The 27,922-nt window shown below is 41.7% G+C and overlaps 1 protein-coding gene across 4 annotated transcripts in view; it reads left to right on the top strand.

Moving 5' to 3' along the window:
- PPP3CA (protein phosphatase 3 catalytic subunit alpha) overlaps positions 1–27,922 on the top strand; it is a 191,127-nt gene that overhangs the window by 132,829 nt on the left and 30,376 nt on the right. For all 4 annotated transcript variants that reach the window (XM_035112121.3, XM_035112125.3, XM_035112124.3 and 1 more), the window contains exons 4-8: positions 5,620–5,731; positions 7,590–7,735; positions 13,664–13,803; positions 22,370–22,447; positions 26,175–26,269. In XM_035112121.3, the coding sequence (XP_034968012.1) occupies positions 5,620–5,731; positions 7,590–7,735; positions 13,664–13,803; positions 22,370–22,447; positions 26,175–26,269 (571 nt within the window). The remainder of the gene's footprint in view (positions 1–5,619; positions 5,732–7,589; positions 7,736–13,663; positions 13,804–22,369; positions 22,448–26,174; positions 26,270–27,922) is intronic.

Raw genomic sequence — 27,922 nt, forward strand, 5'->3', positions numbered from 1 at the left:
TAAATGGACAACATCTCTTGGAACACTACTCCACCTCCCCAAAACTAGTTGTGCCTGTACTTCACTTGAACCTCTCTGATGTCCACATACAGTATTGGACTCAGTTTCAGAATAGGGCCACTATTTGAACTAATTCAAAGTTACTGTGTGTCAGTAGCTATGTGTGTGCTTGTTTTAGATAGCCCAGGCAAGTGCTTATTGGGAGCGAGGGCACATAGTCAATCTCTACACACACACCTGCTTAATTAACACTGACTGGGATAGCAACAAAGGGAACCCTTCAATTCTTCATACAGTATTTACTATTTCCTTCCATTGCTTAAGAAACCGTTTCAGACAGTATGAAGAGAAGAATGGAGGGAAGGTTGCATTCTGGGAAATGAAGGGCTGGATTAGGATCCATTGCCATCAGTTGTTGACTTGCTCTGACATAGAAGAGAAGTGTAAATCTTACCAATAGGTGGCTATGTCAAATTCTAAATGATTGCATTTAACAATGCTACAGTTGTTGTGGTCACAATTTAATGACCATTACCATGTGGGGCCCTCTCATCATAAAAGGTATTGTGCATTTTCCAGAAGCCTTCAATTGAATCAACACAAAACACTTTAATTAAGCCTCATAGCATCTTTGAGTGGTAAATCAATATTGTGATATGTAATCTGTCACATGGATAAATATGCTGAGATACTTGGAAGAATGGGAATCTTGCCCGAGGTCACTCAATTAGTCCGTGACAAAAAGGAAAAGAAAGCTAGCCAGATGGAAGTCCTTTCACTGTTGTAGGCTATAACCACAAAAGAAAGGAAAACACCCACTGAAGAATATGAAGGAAATGATTCAACACATTAATGAATCATTAATGAATCATTTCCCGCCTCAGAAAAGCTCAGCAACTCTGACCTGAACCCCTAACAAATGGGGGCTTCCTCCTTCCTAAAAAAAGCTCAACAACTTTGACCTGAACTCCTAAAAAACGAGGCTTTCCTCCTCCCTAAAAAAAGCTTAAGAACTTTGACCAGAACACCCCAAAGGGGGGTAGATCACTGCCAGTTTTTTACTCTGTGAGTAGATCGCAGTCTCTTCAGTTGGCCACCCCTGGTATATATAGTGATAATGTTAAGGTATGGGTAAACTGAGCTAGATATTACAGGGGGGGGGACAAGGTTGGGGGCAGTATCAGTGCCAAATATGTGTCTCTCTCTCTCTCTCTTGCAAAGTAATCTCACATTATTGTGTCTCGCACCCATCTGAGCAAGTGAGAAAGTTATCTGAGCCTGCAAACAGCCATTGGATTTCTATGTTTAAACAACAACAACCAACTGGGATGTCTCACATGTCAGCTAGTTCGTTTATTGGAAAGTGAAGCCTTATAAGCAGAGGAGTGACAGTAGAAAAATTCAGTGGTAGGAAGTTTGTGACTCACTATGTAGTGACAGGCTTACACAAACCAGAAGAAATGAGGGGGGGGGGGAATCACTGCTTTTCAGTTCAGGGAGATATGGTGCAACAAACACATTGTTACGTACTAAGGACATTTTTAAGCTCTACGATTTGTTTTCCTTGTATGCTTAAGATACGGCTGTCCATTTGGGAAATTTGCTTGTGCTCCTACAGAAGTAATACAGCTCTGGCACTGCGCATACTCTACACCATTAAAGCACATTTGAAGAATATTCTCTCCTTCAGAGAATTCTGGGCATTGTAGTTTCCCCCTCAGAGCGTTGCAATCCCCACCATTCCTTAACAAACTACAATGCCCATAATACTTCGAGGGGAGAAAATGTGCTTTGAATGTGCTTTAAACTTGCTGTGTGTACACAGCCTAGAGCTGTGAGCTAAAATTCTTTGCTGTGTATTTAGTAAAACAGAACAGCCTGTACTTCCTTCCAGAAAGGTTGGAACTGGTCAGTTCCATAGTACATGAGTTAGAGGTCTGCTAGTGGCTGCTTGCAGCTCTAGCAGATGCCCCTGGCTTCAGGCATCTTCGTATCCAGTCTAAAAAAGCATTTTCTGTTGAATTAAACTCAGTTTAATGTTGTGAATGGATAGTTTAGTACTATGTAAGGCCTTCCCCCCCCCCATTGTGTGTGCTCCTCATTCTTTGTCCCACGTATGTCTTTCTGGGTTTAGAACACAGCTTAGTCTAGTTACAGGTAGGTAGCCGTGTTGGTCTGAGTCGAAGCAAAAAAAAAAATCTTTCAGTAGCACCTTAAAGACCAACTAAGTTTTTATTTTGGTATGAGCTTTCATGTGCATGCACATGACAGCTCACAGCTTAGTCTGTTACATACTACTGTGTATAGGCACTTGATGAGTTTTCTCAAGAAGAAGAAGCTACATGACTTTTGCAGGAGATATGGTGTGTCTGCTGCACTCAATGCTTCTGGGCCAAATCTTGCTTCTGTACCATACTTGAGTTTTAAGAGTTGCTAGGTGGATGCAAGGAGTAAATCAAGTTCGTCCTGAAGCATGGTGCTTTAAAAAAGTGTGGTGCTTTAAAAAAGAGTGGTGACCTCAGCAGAGGAAGCTGGAGAAGATGCTCGCCTGCCTGCCTGCTTACCTGCACTCAAGTAAGCAGGCTGCGTCTTTCATCCCAAGCAAGCTGGGTGCCTCCTTCCTCCCTTCTTTCTGGCCTCGCCTCCTGCCCACTCCCTCCCTCCACAGCCCAGCCATCCCTTCTTATTTCAGACATCATGATATATCACTGTGTTACAATGGTTTGCTGGTGATATATCACAACGTTGAAAACCACATATCCTCCCAGCCCTACCTTGCACAGATCGTCGTGATTGTGCCTCCTAAGAAGCCGTCCTGAAATTAAGCCTCCTCCCCATTTCAAAAGTTAGAAGGTTTCCCCACACGATTATGGTCTTCTCCCCTGCTAGCATTTTTGTTCTTTCTCCAAATTGTTTGTTATATGTTGTGTTTCTGGATGTTTCTATTACCTATGGAAATGTCCAATCCCTCTTCTGAATTTTAAAAAAAGTACTGGAAGGAGTGCTGTAGGTTAATGTGCTAGCTTTTGTTAATCAGCATCTCATGCATGAAATAAAGCCTCTGGGAAGCTTTTGTCCTCATTCTTTTCCAAGTATCTAAAGAAGAGATGACTTGGCAATAAGATTAGCTATAGGGCTGCTTAAAAGAGAGCAACTTCAAAAGTTACATTTTTCTTTCTCTGTTCTCCAGTTCACGTTTGCCTCTCTTCTCTGCTCAAGTCTCATTTAATTTTATGAGGTTTATATGTGGTGAATATTATTTACCACCCTCCCTTCTCTTCACCACCCCTGCCCCCGGCAAACATGCACTACTTAAGGAGATAAAGTAGCCTTTAACGAGCATGAAAACATTTTTTGATTCTCTCCAACAGTGAGATAAAACAAGAGAGAGCCTACCAAAAGCACCACAAATTCCTTTTAAAGGCCCCTCTTGGCCAGCAGTTAAAAGGGATAATTTGTCAGATTCCAAGATGACGGAAACCTTTAAAAACCAAATGACGGTTTGTGTTGTTTGTGTATTTGTTACATTTATATCCCACCTTTGCATAAAAAGTGTCCAAGGCATTGTCTGAACTTACACAAGTTTACAAACCATAGTTCTGAAGGGGCTGTCAAGCAACAGTTTGTGCTAACTAGTGTTGTGTCAAACTTTCACACCCCATTCCACACCCCATTCAAAGGGCTGCTGGAGTGAAGCAAATATTGCTTTGAAAAGGGCAGGTGGTAGGTGATATTTCTCAACAGAAAATTTATATTTTTCCATTTCCTGCTTATTAGTGTGTGTGCTGAGGTGGCTTTGCTCAATCCAGAAGGCATTTAGAGAAAGTCTTTCACTCACTCAGAGCAGTACAGCTCGTTGCAATGACTCCTAGTCAGGCATCTCTTCTTGAAATGGGGAAGACACCAAAGGTTTGGCACAGCACTAGCACAAAGTGTGGTTTGCTGTTGTCTGAAATCACAAATCCTTGGAAAACCACAGTTAAGTCGGTTGCTTCACCTCAAAAGGCTGCCGAATCATGGATATAGAAGTAAATTATGAAAACAGATCAAATGAAAAATGAAAGCAGCCAAGCAACTCTTCAACTGTGTTTTGCCTGCTGTACATCTGGAGAGTTGGATCATGTTGTTGGGTTCTTTGCTTCCATGCAGAAACAACAGAATTTCCTCTTCCTCTTCTGTCCCCATCCAAGCCCCTGGAGGAGACCCTCTAGAGCAGATTCTGGGGTTGCATGCAGAGCAGAGAACATATGGAAGTCCTGTTGTAACAATGGAACTTCAGTAGTGCAGCATCGGACACAATCCTGAGATTTTAGTAGAGTTTAGTACAGGGGTGTCAAACTCAAATTCATCGGGGGCCGCATCAGCAGTTTGGTCACCCTCAAAGGGCCGGTTGTATCTGTAGGACTATGTGTCCACTCTTTATTATCATAAATTATTGTCACTGCATTCAATTATTACTGTTTTTTGTAATAATGTAAGTAATAACTAGCTCTGAAAGCAGAAACATAGTCAGAATAATGGCAAGTAGATATTCAAATGTACAATTATTGTACAATTTATTGAAAAATGATTTTTGGTAACTGCACTGGGTGGTGGAGGCTCGCTCGCTAGGGTTTCATGCAGGACCTTTGCAGGACCTGGAGATGCTGGGGTCCTTCTGCATGCAGGACAGATGTTCTGCCAGTGAGCCACCACCCTTCACCAAAGGGACTGGCTGAGGTTGACTCACTGGAGCTGCTCTCCTGGTTCCAGGGTTTAAGGGCCAGAATCCTCCTCCTCCTCCTCCTCCTCTTCCACGCGGCGCTGCTGGGTGCTTTGTCTGTGCTGCAGCAGCAGCAGCAGCCGTTTCCAGGCACTGAGCCGTGGCAGGAGGAGGAGGATTCAAAGTGCTACAGAGCACTGCTGCGTCGCAGAGGCTCGGGACTCTCCGTGCGGCGCTGCTCCGGCCGCCTTTCTACCCCCCCCCCCGCCCCAGCTGTTTGTCGGCGCTTTGTCGGCGTGGCACTTCAGCAGCAAGGTCCCGCTGCTGGGTCCCGCTGGCTGGGGCGCTCAGCGGGCCACATGATGAGGTCTGGCGGGCCGGATTTGGCCCCCGGGGCTTGTGTTTGACACCCATGGTTTAGTAGATCACTTACAGATTTTATATCATACAAAACACTTTTATTTCTCCACATAGCTTTGCAGATGAATTTCCTTTCATAAAATGCTAATCAAATGCTCTGTTTAAACTGCTATTAGGCAATGCTGATAATTGTACGATATGCTTTTCTAGCTAATTAGTGTTGTGCTGTCTACCCAGTTGGATAATTTTTTTCCTGATATGGTTTTCCTGGGTTTTAGAGAGCTTGGGAAAGGGGTGGGAACAAATTATGTGAAAATAAATGTCCACATTATTGAATATTAAGAAATATTAAAACATTATGATGACTAGTTAGGCCAAGCTTGTTGTAGAATACACACAACACACAAATGTTTGATAGTAAGCTTCTGAATGAGCGGGTATTGTAATTAGAAAATGTTTTAATATTAAAAAAACTCGTCATGTATGTTGTCTTTTGTAAAACAAAAAGCACTCTTAATCCTTAACCAGCACCATTCTTTTCTTCTTCTTCTTCGCAGTGTGTGCTGTATTTGTGGGCCTTGAAAATTCTTTATCCAAAAACACTGTTTTTACTGCGTGGGAATCATGAATGTAGACATTTAACAGAGTATTTCACATTTAAACAAGAATGTAAGTATGAGTCAAAATTACTTTCCCCCCGCCCCCTAATATTCTTTTTGGAGATGGTAAACGTCTATTCAGGGTTAAGACAAGTAAACAAAAGCCATATTTAAACCTGCATTCAGTTTAAAGGAAATTATGCTCATGAGTAGCTGCAATATGATAGACAACTTAGTCCTCATAACCTTGGTATACGATCCTTCCCCATACAATCTTGTCAGTCTTTACCTTGTTGCTCTGGATACAGGACTGCAACATAGAGCTCTACTGTCCTGTGTTTGTTCCAAACTCCTGTGGTCTTTCAGCAGAGTGATCTTGATCCAAACAGGGTAGCACATTAGAGAATGTGACAGGGCAGTAGGTCACACCTAGGAACTGGAGGAAGAAACTTAGGACCATATCATCATCATCATTTCAATGATGGGTCAGGGTGGGTTACAACCATTTAAAATTAAATATTAAGAACTGTTTAAAACAAATTGCACTAACAGGAAAGAGGTGCACTTAAATAGGGCGGCTACGCATATAGTTGGTCCTTGGGTCCAGCGTAGGGGCAGAGTTACCAGCAGTCAGTCTTGCCCTCTTGTAAATTTGTTCCCTCACCTGGGTACCAACCTCTCTCTTTTTTCATGTTGTCTGCTCCACCACCACATGCACCTTTTGCCTTCAGAGGTGCATTAAAATCCACAGTGGCCACATTTGGGAAAACATGACCTACAGAACAATGTACAATGACATTTCCTTTACAGAGTGGAGGATAAAAAGGTTGTTAATTGACTTGAATGATTTGTAATTTACTGAGTTTTTAATATGCATATTTATAAATTAACATTTCAAATTAATTGAACAATCTAATTTATTTCATAATGATGTTTCTGCAAATCATTAAGAAGATGCGTGGTGACTGTTTCTATACTGACCTACCCTTTCAAAGGGCAGGAGAATATATAATAGAATCTAAAATGAAATTATAACTCTTTGGAGAATCCTTCTAGGATGACTGTTGATAGGGTGGTTTTGTTTTGTTTTTAACATATAATGTGACTTTAAATGTTCATTAGTCTCCATGACATTTAGCATTCAATGATTTCATCATTAAAATTTTGCTTAATATTTATTCATTTAAAAGATTTGTATGCAGCGCTTTTGCCTAATGGAGTCCGAGGAAGCTTAATAAAATCTTTTAAAACTAGAAAATACCATAAAACAAAACAACAAACAGAATGAAAAGCCCAATTACTCTAAAATGATAGACGAAAGCAGGAAACAACTAATTCAAAAGTCTTTCAGGGGAAACTGGTCAGACAATCCTTGTGAACTATAAGAAATAAATTAAGCCACCGAAGTTAACTGCCAAAAACTCAGATGAGCAGATCAATCTTTGTCTGTTGCCTAAAGGAAGGTGGCAGGTTCATCCACCCTTGCACACCAGCCTAAATTCTGAAAGGCATGGTCAACTGGGAAAGGTTAGCTAACGACTATCTTAGCTGCCCAACAGGTTCTGACCGAACATCTTTACCTAAAAGCCATGAATCAGTACCGGTAGCACTGAATAGCAACTAAGTCACAATCAAAGCAGAGGATTTGAATGTATGCTATTAGTGGTGGTTGGAAAGGAGAAGTGGCAGTGTTTGCATCCCCGTTTTCATAGAAACTGCATTATCTCTGCAATGGAAGACCATAAATTATTTACTTGCAAAGGTGGGCAGAATATATATGGGAAGAGATTAATATGTCAATATTAATATAATTTAGTCTTTGAGACTAAAAGCTGGTTCTCACACGCCCACATAATTTAGGTCTGAATTCTTTCATACAGTAGTCTCTCAAGTACTTTTTTTCCTGATACTATCTTATTATCCAAAAGGTAAAATAAAGTATTCAGAACGTGTGTATGATGCCTGCATGGATGCCTTTGACTGCCTTCCCTTGGCTGCTCTGATGAACCAACAGTTCCTGTGTGTTCATGGTGGCCTGTCTCCAGAGATCAACACTTTAGATGACATCAGAAAAGTAAGTTTGGATAGCACAACTCCAAAATGCCACTAAGCAAACCTTGCTTTGCTCCAAATACCATCTCTCATTTTTTCCCCTACTGTTATCATATGGGAGAATTAAAAGTGAAGGGTTGCATCCAATGTTAATCATCCTCAGGAGTGGATTTATTGAAATTAATGGACATGGCTAGCGCAGGTCAATTCTGTGTCCAGGGCAGCTGTCTATCAGCTCCATCTGGTACGCAGGCTGATACCCTACCTGCCTGCAGACTGTCTCGCCAGAGTGGTGCTTGCTCTAGTTATCTCCCGCTTGGACTACTGCAATGCGCTCTACGTTGGGCTACCTTTGAAGGTGACCCGTAAACTACAACTAATCCAGAATGCGGCAGCTAGACTGGTGACTGGGAGCGGCCGCCGAGACCACATAACACCGGTCTTGAAAGATCTACATTGGCTCCCACTACGTTTCCGAGCACACTTCAAAGTGTTGGTGCTGACCTTTAAAGCCCTAAATGGCCTCGGTCCAGTATACCTGAAGGAGCGTCTCCATCCCCATCGTTCTGCCCGGACACTGAGGTCCAGTACTGAGGGCCTTCTGGCGGTTCCCTCGTTGCGAGAAGCCAAATTGCAGGGAACCAGGCAGAGGACCTTCTCGGTGGTGGCGCCCAGCCTGTGGAACACCCTCCCATCACATGTCAAAGAGAAAAACAGCTACCAGATTTTTAGAAGACATCTGAAGGCAGCCCTGTTTAGGGAGGCTTTTAATGTTTCATTGATTATTTTATTTCATTTTTCTGTTGGAAGCCGCCCAGAGTGGCTGGGGAAACCCAGCCAGATGGGCGGGATATAAATAATAAATCATTACTATTATATTATTATTAGGTTCATAAATTTCAGTGGGTCTACTCTGAATAGGATTTAGTTGAAGACAACCCTTTTCTTGTTGCACTAAAACTCTTCTAGGATTGTTCCCCTTGGTAGTTGTCCTAAAAAGTAAGACAAAGAAAAGAACTTTGCTTAGCTTGCTTATTTAATGTGGCAAATGCAGAAATTGAGTTAATCGATCATTCTTCTTTTGCTTTCCAAATAAAACTGATTTTGTTGTGTTTATGGGGTTTGCTGTTGAATTCTCTTCTATACATTAGTCCTTTACTCCAATACAGCTATGGTTATGCAGGTATCTATGCTTGGCTATTTCATCCATACAATTCATGTGTGTGTGGGCAGGGTGAGTATGCTGTGTGTACATGCAAATCAAATTTTTCATCTGTGGTTCCCATTGATAACATTTGCAGAAAGTTGCTTCCCTACACTGATCCTTATCTTGATCAGAGTGCAAATAGTTACTACCCCTCTTGATAACTTGTCATGTTCAAACAATGTGTTGTTGCATATTCAGCAATTGCTGGGGTGGTGGTATTGACCCAGGGGTGTGCGGCGATTCCCGATACCTTCAATAGTGTGGGATCTGATTTAGAATATTTATATGACTAATTTTATGTTCTGTATAATATCTGGAAAGTTTTTCCCGTTGTCAGATTATTTGAACTGAAATAGGGGGAAATAATGCTAAAAGGGCGCGGGTGGCGCTGTGGGTTAAACCACTGAGCCTAGGGCTTGCCAATCAGAAGGTCGGCGGTTTGAGCTCCCACTGTTCGGTCCCAGCTCCTGCCAACCTAGCAGTTCGAAAGCACGTCAAAGTGCAAGTAGATAAATAGGTACCACTACAGCGAGAAGGTAAACGGCGTTTCCGTGTGCTGCTCTGGTTCGCCAGAAGCGGCTTTGTCATGCTGGCCATATGACCTGGAAGCTGTACGCCGGCTCCCTCGGCCAATAACGCGAGATGAGCGCCGCAACCCCAGAGTCAGTCACGACTGGACTTATGGTCAGGAGTCCCTTTACCTTTAATGATAAAACACACTTTAGATAGCATTCTGTGAGAGTTCTTAGGATGGTACATACCGTTCTATCCACCCATGAAGAGGAAAACCAGATGGCCCAGCTCTGCCCAAACAGTTAGCTACCACCAGTAGTCCTCATAACAGAGGTAGCCAGAGGTAGCCTTGAATATTGAGTGTTTGAAGCAGGGTACTAGAGGCTTGGGATCCACTGGATCCTAAGCTCTGCACATTCCCCAAGGTACCAAATCCTTGGTACCCTCAACTGCACCAGCCTGGAGCAGGCTTCCAACTTTCTGTCCGGCAGGGCTTTGATTCCAGCAGAGGATCTGTTGCTCTGCGCTTCCCCAGCCACTAGTGAGGATTGCTGTGTCAATGTGGTTTACATTTCTTTTCAATCAAACACAAAAGCTTTGCTTAGAAATTATTTTCTTTCAAATGCTTGTGAATGGTTTTGAGATACAGCGATTCAAGAGCATAGCTTACATATAAAGAAAAATGTAGGCATGGAAAACTGTGAACATAGTAATTTTATCATACTCAAAAGAAGTCTATGCATTGATAGTAATATTAAATATGCATGCGTGCTTCCTAATAAGGGTCACCTGAAGAAAATGTTGGATTTGAATAGGATTGTAGCCATTCATTGTGTTATGAATTATTTCCCCCCCAGGAAGGGGTGGGATTTTAGAAATGGGGGGGGGGAGAATCATTGCATAACCATAGCTGCCAAGTTCTCCCTTTTTTTTAAGGGAAATTCCCTTATGCTGAATAGGCTTCCTCACGAGAAAAGGGAAAACTTGGCAGCTATGTGCATAACATCACTGTGGCATTCATTATCCATAATCTAGGGATGACTTTTTGGAAACTATGTTACTTTTCAAAACCAATAATTTACTGCAATTTTGGCAGAGCTTGGAGCTGATGGTCAAAGCCATGAATAAAAACTGATTTGCAAGCTGAAGCAAGAGCTGTTGCAAGAGATATCCCACAGATGCCTGCTTCTTCTACTTGAGTGAGATCTCAGTAGCCCTATCAAGCTAGTCAAAGACACACCACGCAGTGATAATTGTGCGAGGCAAGAGGGTAGAGCCTCACACAATTATCACTCTGCACGAATTGTGTGCCTGCCCTTATGCCCCACATTGACCTTCTCCCAATGTACATTTTGGGAACTTGACTGCAATGGGACAGCATACCAAATGTCAGTTAGCTGTGGAAAATGCAATGACCTACACAAATTAGCAGACTGCTTCACTGCAGACTTGCTCTGAAACATGTGGGCAGTATTGAGGGAGGGCATTATGTGGGGTGTGGCAGTGAGAGCAAGGCAAAGTAAGTGTGGCTCCACTCTTCTGCCTCACATAGTTATTACCCTGTATTTTGAATGCCCAGATAAGGTCCAAGGGGGTCCTTCTGTATTGGAATGCTGAGTATACAGTGGTACCTCTACTTACGAATTTAATGCGTTCCAAACGCACATTTGTAAGTAGAAAAAAATTGTAAGTCGAATCCCATAGGAATGCATTGGGAGAAAAAAATCGTAAGTAGAAAAAATCCTATCTAAAAATTTGTAAGCAGAAAAAATCCTATCTAAACCGCATCCAAGATAGCGGACGGAGCTCCATTCGTAAGTAGAAACATTCATAAGTAGAGTTATTCGTAAGTAGAGGTACCACTGTATGTTCCTTTTAAGTACGGTAAACCTTTATGTTGGTGTGCATATGTTGGATGACATCTCATTCATGGGGACAGTCCAGAGGTCTGTGTGATGCAGATTACCCACTGCAGAACTGGCAAAGTGCTATTGATTAAAAATGGAAGGCATCGCTTTTAGTCTCCTCCTCACAGCCAGGTTGGAGGAAGAGAGGAATCTTTAGGAACTCAGCTCCAGTCTGCATAGCCCCACATCTGCATATCGCATCAAGATTTCAGGTTCCTCGTGCAGCAACAGAAACACGTCTGTTTATAATGAGAAGTGTGTTTACTTTCTTGTTCCTCTTAATCCCCTAGTTACACCATCTTTTGGAGGGCAGAACTGTGTATGCAGCACAGCTTGTCTTGGAACCCCTAAACTAGCCTGCTGCCGAAAGAGCAGTAGGAGATGCTATCACATCACCCATGTTTAAATAAGATTCAGCGCTCAGACCAGTTCAGTTCTGATTTGGAATGGAGTAGGATGGTGTTGTCCTTTGCCTCGGGCAACAAAATGTCTTAGGCCAGTCCTGTTTATGCATGCTCACAAAAGCATGCATAAAGCCACAAAACTCAAGAAAAATTCCAAATAATTGGTATAATTACAGACTGTGTGCTGCTCACAAGAACTTCTTTCCACATGAATTCCATTGACCCGGTTTGGATGCAGTACCAAACCATAGCGCATGAATAGTTGTGTTAATGAACATGCACCCTATTCCATCTCTAAATCTCAAGTAGACTGTCACCTGCCAGTCCAGTTATGACCCCCAAGCAAGATATGTATGTGGCGGGGAGAGAAGTAAAGTTGAGAGGCATAACACTTCTTCCTCTGTAGTGAATGAATTCATCCTCTCTCAAGATGAATTCCAAAAGGTGAGGGTTGCTGTGCTTTTCTGTGCACAGTGAGAACCTGCAGTAAACATCTAGCTCAGGGCAGGTTAGTGGAGATTTCCTATTCAGCAACAGATTTGTTTGTTCACTGTGTTACTTACGTCAGGCAGACAATGGTTTATTTACAGCAGTGATGTCAGCATTTAAATAATGTGTACAACTCTGATTTTAAAAGTATTAAATAGCTCTATTATTAAAATGCATCTAGGGAGTTTTTCAGTTGATGGAATTGATTTCCTTTGCTGTTCCTCCCCTCTAATCAATGAGATAATTGAATTTACTATGTTTTTATATATGTTGGAAGCCGCCCAGAGTGGCTGGGGCAACCCAGTAAGATGAGTGGGGTACAAATAAATTGTTGTTGTTGTTATATATTGAGGGATTGCATTCAGCTATTGATGGCTGAGTACACTGGATCACTCAATTGATTGATTGATTGATTGATTATCTGGACAGAGATAACCTAATTTCTCTTGTCTGTGCTCTCATAATCTCTAGGTTAGATTACTGCAGTATGTTATATGAGGAGCTGCCTCTGAACAGGGTTTGGAAACTTCAGCTGGTACAGAATTCAGCAGCCAGATTGCTCACTGCGGCAAGACTGTTTGAGCATATAATGCCAGCCCTGGCTGCCAATTAGTTTCTGGGCCCAATTCAAGGTGTTACTTTTGACCTGTTGTTTAGTCGTTTAGTCGTGTCCGACTCTTCGTGACCCCATGGACCAGAGCACGCCAGGCACTCCTGTCTTCCACTGCCTTCCACAGTTTGGTCAAACTCATGTTCGTAGCTTCGAGAAAACTTTTGACCTATGAAGCCTTAAATGTCTCAGGACCACAATACCTCAAGGACTGCTTCTCCCCATATGAATTGGCCCAGACCCTGCAGTCATCACTTGAAGTTCTTTTTCATGGACCTCCTCCTCTGCAGTGGCTCTCTCCACTTACATTGGGAAAGTCTAAGTCAGAGTTTCCCAAACTTGAGTCTCCAGCTGTTTCTGGAGTACAACTCCCACCATCCCTCGTTAGCTCCAGTGGTCAGGGATGATGGGAATTGGTTCCCTGTAATCTCAGTTCTCACAATGAGGGAACCACCAGAAGGCCCTTGGAGCTGGATCTCATTGTCCGGGCTGAATGATGGAGGTGGAGACATTTCTTCATGTATACAGGGCCAAAACCAGTATTCATTTTGCTGTAGGTTCAATCCCATTTTATAAACTGCCATAACTATATTCTGTGGTTGCACATCAGTTTGAGGCCAGCATGCAGTCTTGGGGCACTATGGTTGTACCAGGGGAACCACATTCTGTTATGGCTCTGAGTTGAACAGCAGGAGGGGTGGAAGTCTCAAGACCAAAGCACGGTAGTGCTTGTGCGGTTCCACTGTTGTTCCCAAATGTCAGTGCCAGATCTTTCCCTCTAGCACCCTTAGCCTTTTTCTTTGTCTTCTCTTTTTCTTAGTTAGATCGATTCAAGGAACCACCTGCGTATGGACCTATGTGTGACATCCTGTGGTCAGATCCTCTAGAGGACTTTGGAAATGAGAAGACTCAGGAACATTTCACTCACAACACAGTCAGGGGGTGTTCATACTTCTACAGGTGAGGATGCTTTCTTGTTTCATGTGGCCTCTGCAGATGGTTGTGGCTGCTTCATAAACCATCGCACTTGTGCCTTGAGTTACATAGATCTTGAGTTCTGCCTTTTTTTAAAAAATTGAATCTCTGTCTAAAAACCAATGTTTCTTCCACTGTGTTTAAGCAACATGTGTACCTATTGAGGTTCTGTTTCATCTGAAATACATATGGACTCACACATGAAAATTCATTCAACAAGAATGGTTCTTTCTCAATGGGATAGTGGCAGAATCCAACATGGGCTCTGCCAGTTCCCTATAAATCAAGGAGGACTGGAAGGACATGCATTTAAAATGCAGCAGAGGGGAAAGAGGGACCTGCATGGTTCCCCCCCCCCACATTTACATTTTGCTCTGAAATTCCTTCTCCGCTGTTTTTCTTGCAGTGGGGCTCCATGCCTAGCCAAGATGTAATTTCCTCCTTCCCAGTCCTTACATAGGAATTATCAGTTCCCCACGCATGACCTGTAGGTCTGCCATTACCATCTAGTTAAGCCCTCAGTCAGGGATGGGGAACCTGTGATCCTCCAGATGTTGCTGAACTAAAAAAGTCCCCTCATGCCTGACCATCAGCCATGGTGATTAAGTTGGATGGGAGTTGAATCTAACAACATCAGGACACCCACAAGGTCCCCATCATAGCTGCCAAGTCTCCCGCTGAAAAATGCGGGATCAGCAGCGGCGCGGCACCGGAGGTCACTTCTACGCATGTCCGGACATGCGTAGAAGCGACTTCCGGTGCCGCTCTGCCTGATATCCGGTGCCCATACATGGGCAGAGCGGCACCCGAAATGGAGTCTCTGGCAGTTAGGAAATCCAGGGAATTTCTGGGATTTTTTTTTCCATTTGGGAGAACAGTGGGAAAAGAATTAAAATCTGGGGGTTTCCCGTGAAAAACGGGAGACTTGGCAGCTATGGTCCCCATCCTTGCCCTAAGTCCTAACAATGTGCTAATTTTTGAAAGAGTTTGAATGTTGTTATGGTGGGCAAGTTCATAAAATTGTTTATCACTAAAGCATTTTCACAGGGTAAAATCACTAACATTACTTGTATGGTAGGTAGGTAGCCATGTTAGTCTGACGTAGTCGAAACAAATTAAAAAAATTCCTTCCAGTAGCACCTTGGAGACCAACTAAGTTTGTCATTGGTATGAGCTTTCAAAGTGTGAATGTTGACAGATAAAGTTTCCTGTTACAACACATATATGGTCCCTTCACAAAGATTTCTACATTCTATTGTAGGGAGAGTTGAGACTTATACAACCAAGATCCTTTCTTCAGTTAGCTAATTGGCTGACTACAGTTCCTGCCATTTCCTTTTGGAAGTTCTTTTGTGGACAGAACATGCTTTACTAAGTGGCCTAAATTCTTTATCGTAGCATTGAGATTTGAGTTTTAGGGAAAATCTGCATTTTCAGAAAACAGGAATAATGACAATTACATATGCTGTTTCAGCAAAAAAAGGCTTTAGGTTACAAATAAATACTTAATTATCTTTTTAATCGGAAACAATTTCACTGATCTGATTGTTCATGTGTTTATGGGTATCGTGGTTACAGCAACTGCTTTAAGCATAGCTGCCAAGTTTTCCCTTTTCTCGCGAGGAAGCCTATTCAGCATAAGGGAAAATCCCTTTAAAAAAAAGGGATAACTTGGCAGCTATGGCTTTAAGTGATATTCCTGAAGATAGTGACCTATTGGGGGGCAAGGAGGAGGTTGTATCTTTTAGAAAACACTCTAGAATCTGCAGTTTTCCTCAGCATAAATTTCCTCAGCACATTACACCGAGCAGGTCATAATATAACAAGAATCGTAAGTAAACTTCTAGTGAGTTCCTGAAGGGGCAATATATTATTAGTAAGTCTGTTGAAAAGCTTCCTATGCTGAGTGTGGGCTATGCTGATGGAGATGTAGTCCCAAGAACAGCTGGAGGCTACCCCTGCCTTATCACATACAAAATGAACCTACTGCTAGTTAAAATACAGTTGCAATGTTAAGACTGTGATCAGTTGTGAGTGCAAAATTCTACAGCCAATCTTTCTGTACTCACAAGAACACAGAGTTAAGCTAGGACAACCTCTGCTTGCTAGCACTCAGAATCTTGAAATATATATTCATTAATCTCCGCCCAAATTACATTTTTACTGGCACACTAATACCATAATGCAATGTACTGCAGTGCATAATGTGGTTATTCCACTTCTTCAGTCATCTGAAACAAAGGAATAATATGCTATGACGTGCGTAAAACACTTCATTATTTCCTCTAGAATAAAGGCTTTCAAGCATTGTTTCTTCAGGGACCCTTTCTACATTGATTTGTCTGCTGAGAAGCAACTACATGTAAGCCTCAGAAATCCTTCACATTACCTCCAGAAAATTCTGGGGAGTTATTCTGGCACGAACAGTCTGCTAGTGAAGGGGATGCTAGTGAGGCCTATTAGACCTCACAATCACCCACATGAACTGAAAAGGTATCCTAGACTGGTGACTACATTGCAGGGGGAAATTTCAAATGGTGGGGAAAGCTGCCTTTTAGGGAACGGTCTACCTTTTTGATCTTCTCATTGAGCAACCTCTGATAAGATTGTGAAGAAGTGCTGCACATGGTCACAATCCACAGTTCAGGGTACATGCAACCCTTACGCCTCAACAGATTTCCCACTTCTGAGTTTAAAACAATTCATCTTGCACCATGAGCCTAACAGAAAGGACTCAGTCCTTCTTGTGTTTAGCAAAACCTCTAAACAGAAACTTAATCTACATTATTGTTTACATACTTATATACTTTATTTGCTTGATTGGGCTTTCCTTGATCAGAGGTAAAACCCCAGACCAGCAGTCCTCTGAAAACTTAAAGCACTAATAGATTTTCTGTGGCATAAAGCTCAAAATAAATCTTAACAGTGAGGTTCCACCAGATTGTACTGGAACTGGGTAATTCAGCTACCCTCCCGGAAGTAAAATCCAAGAAATTTGATGTAAACTTCAGGCCAACTGATAGGGTGCCTGGAAAGGAAGGTGAAGGCCACAAAGCAAAAACTTGTATCAAAGGCCAGAATTTTATTTTATTTTGCCCCACCCCTTTTGCTTCTGACTATCTATTTAACCATGAGAAGTGGAATGACTCTGTGCCTTCTGTTGAAAAGGGTTCCCCACCTCTAGCCTAATGCAAGAACAATAACATTTACTTAGGAATGCAAAAAACATCCAACTGGTTTACATTTTGATGCAGATTTATCTAATTTGCAATGCCTCAACCAATATGTGAATTGAAACTCAACTGTCCTTAGAAATTTGCACTTCTCTGAATTTTGCAATGCAGTTCTCTTTTTAAAAAAAAAAGTGTACAAAAAGTATATATTAGGGGAAAGTGCACAAAAATGTGTATATTGGTGAAAATCACTTGCAAACATCTATATATGGGGAGAAATTCATGCGGAAGATGTGTACAAATTTTCCTGGTGCAAGAAGGTCAAACTGATGTAGAAATGGAAAAGATGAGAAACTCAGAGGAATTGGAATTGGAATCCCTACCTCTACGTGAGTAAATATACAGGTGCTCTCAGTTTTCATGAAAGATTTGGTTTACTGACAAATTGCATTTTGTGAAATGCATCCAATTTCTTTTTTTTTTTTAAAAAAACCCTCTTGCTCTGTTCATTTTTGTTAAAGAAAGTTCAGTCTGATCTTTCATATCTAACTGCAAGCTGGTTCCAGAAGTACATCTTTCTCTGCTTTGTGAGTTTTGTAATCTTTTTAGTAGTGCTAACTGATAGGCAAGTAGCAAAATATTTTCACAGGACCTTTAGAGTACTTGGAATGATATTTACTTGTTATACCAAGTTTGTTATACCACCACCTTGTGGCTTAAATCATTTGGACTACAAATGATTTAGTTTGATTTACAAATGATTTAGTTTGATCATAAAAGAACAAAAGCAAAACAACTAAATTTAGTCAGTGGAATATACCTATGCATTTTATGCCTTTGTGAATTATGTATTTAAATGGTATTGGGCTCCCTCTCTCAACATACTGCATCAAATGTAGGGAGGGATATATGTATGTAACGCTGTAGATGCACAAATTCAGCAATATGTTAAAGAGGGAACATCAAGCCTTTAATTTTAGGAGGAGGGTGGAGAGAGGAGGTTTGTGCAAACATGCATGCAAATCATAGGGAGCTGCCTTATACAATTGGCCCACCTGGTTCTCTATTCTTTACATTGACTTGGCAGTAGAAGCTTCAAGCAGGCTACCAACCTTTTCAAAAACCAAACAGAATGTGCATATTTTATGTCAGACTCAGTTTTGGTGTGTTGTTGTTTTTTTGAAAAAGCTGCTTTAGGTTCTTGATTTCACAGTTTCTAACCAATCACTGCTATGCCCAGTCATCTGCTGTAAAGTCTCGCAACCAGTTTCTCTTGAGCACCATCCAGAAGGAAGATTATTTGTTTTAAAAATGTAGTACAGGAACTTAAAATGTGAGCTCACACATTATTCAAATTATGCGCAACTGCATGTGACCAATATGTGAGAGGGATATGTAATATATCAGCTTACCACACGAGGGAGCTGCTGACATTTTGTACTTGGGCATTTCTCAGGGGTCAGCAAACTTTTTCAGCAGGGGGTCGGTCCACTGTCCCTCAGACCTTTTGGGGGGCCGGAATATATTTTGGGGAAAAATATGAACGAATTCCTATGCCCCACAAATAACCCAGAGATGCATTTTAAATAAAAGGACACATCTACTCATGTAAAAACATGCTGATTTCCAGACCGTCCGTGGGCCGGATTTAGAAGGCGATTGGGCCACATCTGGCCCCCGGGCCTTAGTTTGGGGACTCCTGGTTGGGCATTTTGCATATGGTGGTAGAAGCTCAACAGGGCTCAGATGAAACAGAGGTCCAATGAAGTTTGACCAGGCCCTACGAAACCCCCTGACTGTGGTCTGATTGCTCAGTCTGAACAGCTCTTCTTTAAAAACAAGACAAAACTTTCTTTGTTTTATTTATACAAGTATTCACATACTGCCCACTCATGTACAGTATCAAGGTGCTAGTTACAGGTAGGTAGCCGTGTTGGTCTGATGTAGTCGAAACAAAAAATAAAAAAATTCCTTCCAGTAGCACCTTAGAAACCAACTAAGTTTGTCATAGGTATGAGCTTTCGTGTGCATGCACACTTCTTCAGATACCTCATACCTATGACAAACTTAATTGATCTCTAAGGTGCTACTGGAAGGATTTTTTTTATTTTTAGTATCAAGGTGGTGTATGATAATCTGTGCGAATGCAGTAAAATATATAATAACACAAAACAATACAGAATAATTGCAAGAATGGTTGACTCATCGAAAAATAGAAATGAAGCCACTGATGAGACGTAACAGCAGAAAAAGTTCTTTAGGAGACACCTGAAAGTTAGCAGCAAGGATGCATGCCGAATTTCTGCTGGAAGAGCATTCCGCTGCATGGGGCTGACAACACTCACTGCCTGACTTCTAGCTGAGGCCAGCCAAACTTCTGAGACATGGGCAACAACTAAGAACACTCAAATGAAGCCATCACTTGGCAACCCCAAACTGCTTCACTCTTCACTGCTTTCTGTTTGCCTTGCCTGCCTGCCAGGCTCAGCAGTCTGCCTCACTTTTCAACCTCCTCTGGAGTGGAAGTATCCTGGGGTCTTCTGCATGCTGACCTGGAAGTAAGCCTTACTGGGATTTACTTCAGAGTAAGCGTGCATAGGCTTGAGCTGTAACTGGGCACAGACCTGTAGCCACGGGTAGAGTCCTTGTCAACTAATTTGCATATCAGACCAAATGAATTTGATTATATTAAGGCTGTGCATTTGTTTGTTTGTGAAAGAGTATGCAAAGGAAAGGAGGCTTTCCGTTTGTGTTATACGCTTTATAATATTCACATGGTTTTATTAATACACATGACAGTTCTTTTGATGGGTTTTTTTCAAAAAAATAATAATAGATCCACTACACAAGTCCCATATCAGTTGTACCGCAATGAGAGGGAAGTGTTTGTTTGAAATTGCAAATTAATATACCGGTACTTTTTCCCCAATTACCATTAGAACTGTATCTAAAATCTTCCTCTTTATTTTATATTACCAGCAGCTCTCTTGGTTATATAACTAAAAGCCAGTTGCCATAGCAACCTCAAATATAATGTTAGTGTCATGGGATAGATTCATAGAAAGCCTTTAACCCAGTGTGGTTAAGTGAAGTAAGAGACGGTTGCAAACAGGGCAATAGATGGCTGGGCTTTCTTTCTGATCCGTGTACCTCTTCTATATGAGGAAAAACTAACTGTAGTCTTATCTTGCTCATTATCTCCTGCCCCCATTGAGGTGTTGAACAGAACCAGCAGCTCTTAAACTCAGTACACTTTGTAGTGCATCACAAAAAGAACACCTGGAACTTGAAGAAGCTGCAACAAACAGAACAATCAAGGGGGCAGAGCATCTTCTCTTCAAAGAAAGTGAAGGTGTTTGTGGTTATTTAGCTTAGGAAAAAGAGATGACATAGAGATGAGATGATGGAAGGGGAACAGCCAACACAGTGCTCTCCGTATGTTGTTGGATTACAACTCCCATTATCCCTGACCATTGGCTGTCCCAGCTGGGATTGATGGGAGTTCAGCAACATCTAGAGGCCATCATTTTTTGCCACCCCTGTGAAAAGAGGCTTATGGTAATAGAGGTTTGTGACAGAGGTCTGTGGAGAAGAATTTACTGCCTCTCTCTCTCATAATACTCAGTGTCACCCAGTGAAATTGATTGGCAGTAGATTCAGGACAGACCTCCCCCCCCCCAAAAAAGGTACTTCTTAACACCATACATGATTCATTTATGGAATTTGCTGTCACAAGGTATGGTGATGGCTCTAGATGTAGGTGGTTTTAAAATGGCATTAGACAGATTTATGGAGGACAGGACTGACAGTGACTAGTAGCCATGATTCAGCATGGGGATTCCATTTTGCTCAGAATTATATCATTTGCTGAACAGGGGGCGGCGGCTGCTGTTTTCATGTGCTGGAGTGGATTTCCTCGAAGCATTTGGTGAGCCAGTGTTGAAAACAGTCTGCTGGAACAGATGAAAACTTGGTTTGATCCATTCATGGAAAAGTGGAATAATACAGCTGAACTGGGCTGGCCACACACCAGTCTGTTCGTTAAGTAAAAACCCAGCCCCTGGAAGTCAGGGTTGTCTGTGCCATTTTATGTGTGCTGGAAAAGGGCATATGCCATGACCAAGGCTTCCTTCTGTGCTTAACTATGTGTAGAACACACCAGAGTACATTATTCAGCATGTTAGAAAGTACCACATTTATTGCATTGGTGGTGGTGAAGGATTCAGTCTCTGAAATCAGACAGAAGCTTCATATCACAGAAGTACTCCAGACCTAGACAAGAGAGCTTTGCTGTGTTTGCATGGACATGCCCACAGCTCCACTAATTCCATTAAATGGTAGTGCAGGCCATCTACACCACACCAGAATTCAGACTCTGCTAATCCTCAGCCTGTTGAATTTTGTATATATTTCAGTGAAATGAAGAATATCCCTTTATTACTCAACTTCTCTCCCTCTTTCCCACCACCCCTCTCTCTCCAGGGAACTGCAGTTATGAAACCTTATAGTTTCATAAATCCTATACTTGGTACTAAATGTGTAGCTTTTTGTGGGTTAGCATGAGGTACCCACGGAGGATTCAGTAGCTGCTAAGTGCATTCACATTGGTATTTAGACAGAAATAGAAGGCTGATGCCTCTTTTCCTAACTTTCTCTCTAAAGGCACCAGCATCTTTGTAGAGTGAATGCAGTTGGGAAACAGCTATAGCAAACCTCAAATCATTTAAATTGAATTGAAATGCAGCTACATGGGATCTGGTTTCTGAATTTGTTGAAGGGAGGATGGGGCTTCTGAATCCATGGAATCCATGTTTGACATTAGCAAAAGTCCTGTTCTGGGCTTCACACAGTGACCAACCATATACCCCAAAGAGGTGCATCAGGAGCAGGAAAGGAAGATCCGAAGAAATCTACCTCTAGTTCTAAGCACAGTGTCCCAACTTGGAGAACTTGTTTGTTTAAACCACAGTTTAAGCAGCCTTAGCCTTGTTTGAGCCATGTTTTTCACAAACCACAGTTCCCTGAGTTGGGGCACACCAGAGAAGTATGGGGAATTTAAAGCCAATCTCCTCTTTTTGAGATGCAAAACAAACGAATGGTGGAGATTGAGTATGCAAGAATGTGGCTCATTCATACAACAGGAAACCCTGGCCTTCCATTGTGTCTAAAATTCGCCAGTGAATTCTGGAGTTAACTTGCAGCTTATGTTTTTGACTAGTAGGGGAGAATATACAGTGATATGCTTTTTCCCCAGTGCTGCTTTCCATTGAATTCAGTAACATTTAAGTTTATGTATATATGCATTTGTGAGTGTCTGAGGCTACGGCACTTCTCTGTTTTTGTTTTATTAAAACATGCTTCTTTTCCTGCCCCAACAGTTACCCTGCTGTTTGTGACTTCCTACAGCACAATAACTTATTATCTATACTCCGAGCCCATGAAGCCCAGGATGCCGGGTGAGTGGCTTTCCTTGTTTTGTTGAATAAATTGTTTTCCGGCATGTTGCCATCCGTACATTTCTTACATTGCTAAGGTGAAATGCTTGATCAGTATCTTTCAGAATGTAAAAGGGAAAGGACTGGTGTTTAAAAACAGTTGAATATTGACTTTTCAGGGTATGTTGCTTTTCCTTTTGATGTGTTTCTAGGGAATCTTGACAGCATCCTGAAACCCTGGCTCTCTAGCAAATGGAGAAACGAGCGGGAGACGTTTAGCCTCTTTAAAATGGTGTGACGTCCAAACTCACCTAGAATTATTGTTCCCAAATTCTAACTATGGTTTCCTGCTGGTTCAGGAAGTGCCCCCTACAAGGGTTCAGATACACTTCTAATTTTTAAAATATTCCAGGGTGCACAGTTCTGGCACTCAAAGCGGTTTGGGTGGCCCTCTGCTCAAATTAAAGTATACTATGATGATATAATTAGAACAAGGGCTTTCCCTTGCTCAGCTGATAAACAGCAGGAGCATATATATCAGCTCTTTACAGCTTGTTAACTTTCCGAACCTGCAGGGCTCTTTGGAGAGGCACAGTTTGAAACAAGAATATATTTTCTAGGTCACTGAAAGGAAGTGCCACTCTATGCTTCCACTTTGCTCATCCTAATGGCTAAAGTACCAATACTTTTTACACAAGCACAGATGGAAGGAATATAAATTATTGACACTCAGATAGAAGAGCCATAATTTATGAATGTATTACAAGATCTTCCACAATTAAGTAGCATGGTATCCTCATTTCATCTAGTTACGCAGTGATGTGTGCCATATATTATACCAGGCATTCCCAAACTTCGACCCTGCAGATGTTTTGGCCTACAACTCCCAAGACCCCTAGCTAACAGGACCAGTGATCAGGGATGATGGGAATTGTAGTCCAAAACATCTGGAGGGTCGAAGTTTGGGGATGCCTGTATTATACTCTGTCTTTTCTTCCAAGGGTGCTCAAAGCAGCTAACAATACACTATATATATATATATATATATATATATATATATATATATATATATATATATATATATATATATGTGGCACCCATCAGCCAAAAAAGTTCCAGAAGTATGAAAGACCAAAAATGGTGAAATACAGAGCAGCATTTTATTTTATTTTTAAAAAAAGTATTGGTGAGATCATTTTAAAAATATCTACTGAAGAAAATGAGCCTGCGGCATGAAAAACAAAACAAAACTATAAACAGGGTGCTAACTAGATCTCCTGTAAGAATGGAGAAGAGATTTCATTCGGTCCACATCCTAATGCAATGCAATTCTCCAAGCAAACAAACAGTATACACGAAAATGTGTATATCAGGGTTAAGTGTGCATGAAGATGCATTGTTGTTGTTGTTGTTTAGTCGTTTAGTCGTGTCCGACTCTTCGTGACCCCATGGACCACAGCACGCCAGGCACACCTGTCCTGCACTGCCTCCCGCAGTTTGGTCAAACTCATGTTCGTAGCTTCGAGAACACTGTCCAACCATCTCGTCCTCTGTCGTCCCCTTCTCCTAGTGCCCTCCATCTTTCCCAACATCAAGGTCTTTTCCAAGGATTCTTCTCTTCTCATGAGGTGGCCAAAGTATTGGAGCCTCAGCTTCACGATCTGTCCTTCCAGGGAGCACTCAGGGCTGATTTCCTTAAGAATGGATAGGTTTGATCTTCTTGCAGTCCATGGAGTGAAGATGGATATAATATATGAAGATGCATATATTAGTGAAAATGGCATACAACATGCATTTTATTAGGGGAAATGGCATACAAAAATGTGTATATTTGACAAAATTGACAAAATTTTGTGTGTATATTTGACAATATTTGACAAAATGTGTATATTTGACAAAACGTGAGGGATCTACACTAAAATGACGACATATTTTTGTAAAGATTTATTTTGACCAAATACAAACTGGTGCACAAATGTGGAGAACTCGACTTCAGATTAGTAAAATGAGAAACTAGGAGAAACCTAAACTGGCAGTATAGGGCCTTATATGTTGGTTCCAATACCTTGAATGTAGCCTGGTAGGTTAGGATCCATATAACTGAAGCTCTTTTGAAGGCTATTAATAGGATGCAATGATGGTACAGCTCACACAAGTTGACTACTACTCTTTCCAGGATGGTCAGAGCAACCATTGATGCCGGGTAATTTCCTTGGTTGAAGAATTTCCTTGCGTGTGAGCTAACAAATTTGAACTGTGCAAAAAGGCACCCTGAACTCAATATTATTGCTGCTGCATGACAAAATGACAAGGATATTTATACCAGAGACCTTAGTGACCCTAATATTTCCCTCCCTCCTTTAAGCAGCTCCCAAGATTGCCAGCTGCATTTGAAACTTCCCAGTATTCCAAAATTGGTTTGCCACAGGGTGCATCAGGCTGCTGTTATAAACAAAAAGACAATCTAGGAGACCCACCTGGACTATTGCAGATGGCTGTAGTATATATGCCCATAAAATACTCTCAGTATCCTTATTGATGTAACCCAAATTCTTCAAGTTCTGTTTTTGCTGTTGGTGTACAGAAAGCCAGATATTGCTACAGAACCTCAATATGCAATTAGAGTAAAAGTGGTAGCATACTGTTCTTTTCCCCCCATTTTGTTGCCAAGAGTTTTAGAGATTTTATATAAGTCGGGGAACTAAAATGCTGTGTCTGATCCTTGCCTTGCCTCTTGCTAGAGAGAAAGCATCATTTTTGTTGGTTTGATTCCAAAATTCTGGGGTTTTTCATTTTCATTGCTGACTGACTAAATATAGGCCCGCTGAGACGGTGACATTTTTGTCACCACAAGCAAGTGTAAATGTGCCGAGAGAAAAATGGAGCGTATATCAGAATATTTTGTGGCCCACATCCCCCCCCCACTATTTTAAAGATTTGAGCACTTTGATGTTGGTAGCAGAACCTTAAATATATTGTGCACAAAATACCAGGGTGGTATGTGTGTGTTGTGTGTTGTGTGTGTGTGTGTGTGTTTTGTAGGTCCAGAAACACATTGGCTTGGATCGGGGTTTTAAAATGCCAATATTCCACTGCTCAGTTGGGGGTAATTACTACCTCCCAGTACAGCAACACATGTCCCGGCCTAGGATGTATTAAATAATTAAGGAATGTTGTTCAGCCCTTCTGAGACGCTTTAGGACATGCAGGGACCATGGGATAGAGAAAAGTTCTTGTGCAAGCAGCCTTCCAATCGTAGTCTTTGGATAACCATATTGTTTTTATTTATTTATTTGGAGAGCTGGCCATTTTAAAGCATGATTCATTCCCCTAGTCCATAGTGTGCCACAGGTTGCTTTTCAGAGTTGGAGGGAAGGACCCGAAAGCAGCTTATGGTGCCCAAGCAGACTCATAAAGCTGCACATGCTCTCAGTCAGACCTTCGTTGTAACTCATCACTTTGCTGGAGAAAGACCTATGCCTGTCCAAAACACAAACGAACACAACAAAACTCTGTCCACAAACTTTTCCCATTAACTTCTTAATTACCTGCAAGTCTGTAGTCTGTCCAGTACGCACTCTATTCAGTCTTCGCTAAAATAATTGTGATGATAGTTATGCACATACAAGTCTCTGTGAAAAATGTGCAATGTGTGTTAATGTGACTGTATCTGTGACAAGATATAAATCAACACAACTGTGTGAGAAATTTATGATACTAATAAGGTTACTTATGCCATTTGTTATAGGTATCGTATGTACAGGAAAAGCCAGACAACAGGTTTCCCTTCATTAATTACAATTTTCTCAGCACCAAACTATCTAGATGTATACAATAACAAAGGTAAGAGCACTTCTTGCCCTGCAAACTTAACATTGCTTTAACTTACTGATTTCCTCTTCCATTGTTCTACCTCGATTGTGTGTGTTTTTAAACTTCCCTTCAGTTCAAGGTCGATTCTTATTACACAGTTTTTGTATTAAGTGAATGGATTTGTGGATTAACTGCCTCTGGGGGGTCTTTTCCTATCTGCAAATTGTAAATTTTCACGATGTATGAAGACAGATTTCAAAAAGTAAAGCCATATTATTGTTATTGTTATTGTTGTAGTTACTGTTATTATCATGGTCATTATTAATTACCTCCCCTTCACCATAAGATCCCAGGGTAGGTCATTAAACATTAAAGTTCAATATTAAAAACAGTTTATAACAACTTAAAATCACAAATGTTCAAATATTTTCCCACTGTGTCTTGCAGTGCTCTTTAGATTACTTTAAAGCAAGGGCAGGGAACCTTTTTCAGCCTAGGGGCCGTATTGCCTTCTGTGCAACTTTCCAGGGGCCACCTATCAGTGGTGGGTAGGACCAGTAGTAAAAGTGAACATAGCAATGAATGTAAATTTAACCTTTGTACTATAGTCCAGTTTCTATACACACTTCTACCTCCAGTCAGGCAACAGAGAGTCATTATCTGAGTTCAAGAATACATGCAGGCAAATACACTCAGGGAGGGCACAGACTAGGGTCAGTCAGGGCCGTCTTAAGCATAGCTGGTGCCCTGGCACTGTGGCGCGAACTATTCCTCCTGCACCCCCCCCCTTCCATTTCCGAGCGCGGCTGCCGTGCGGGCGGAGCAGCGTGGTGCCCCCCTGGTGGCCTGGCGCCACCCAGCCTTGCCTTAGGGCCGACCCTGGGATCAGTGAAAGGTGTGGCCTGGGGAGAGCTGGTGTGTGGGTCAAGCAGATATGGGTGGCCACATTTGGCTCCAGGTCTGAAGTCCCGCACCCCCTGTTTTAAACCTGGAAGAACATTGAATTTCAAAAAGCCATTGAAATTCTGGCTTGTTTCACACATGCCTGTGCATCATTCATTACATTATCATATGATAATTTATAGCTGAATGAATTGACTTCACTGAAAAGCATTGTGTTTTCAGCATTGTTTGTGGGCGTTACAAAAGGTCTACCGAGGGCTGCATATACATTTAAGGTACATTTAAAGCACTCCTCCCCTCCCAATCCCCTGAATCCTGGGAACTACTGTATAGCTTGTAAAGGATGCTGTGAATTATAATTATCAAAAGCGAATCAACAGTTTCCAGGATTCTTTTGGGCAGTGGGTGGTGGGGGCTGTGCTTTAAATGTATTTGTATGCATCCACAGGTATGTGATCTCTGATTGCTGATTTGCAGATACAAGTCACTAATTCATACTTGGGTCCTCAATAATAATAATAATAATTTATTATTTATACCCCGCCCATCTGGCCGGGTTCCCCCAGCCACTCTGGGCGGCTTCCAACAAAAGTGTTAAAAATGCAAGTGCAAACCACAGATGCCCTGAACAGTCAACCTGAATTGCTTTAATGCATGCACACAAAGTCAGATGTTCAGTCCAGCCCACTGCATGTTAACTTGGAAGCATTACTGAGTCTCATGAAAGTTATCCGCAAGAAACAATGCACAGGGTTGCAGCCTAAGTTGCATGAGGAATGC

The sequence above is a fragment of the Zootoca vivipara genome, chromosome Z1, assembly GCF_965207765.1.
Source record: "Zootoca vivipara chromosome Z1, rZooViv2.hap1.1, whole genome shotgun sequence".
Taxonomy (NCBI): Eukaryota; Metazoa; Chordata; class Lepidosauria; order Squamata; family Lacertidae; genus Zootoca; species Zootoca vivipara.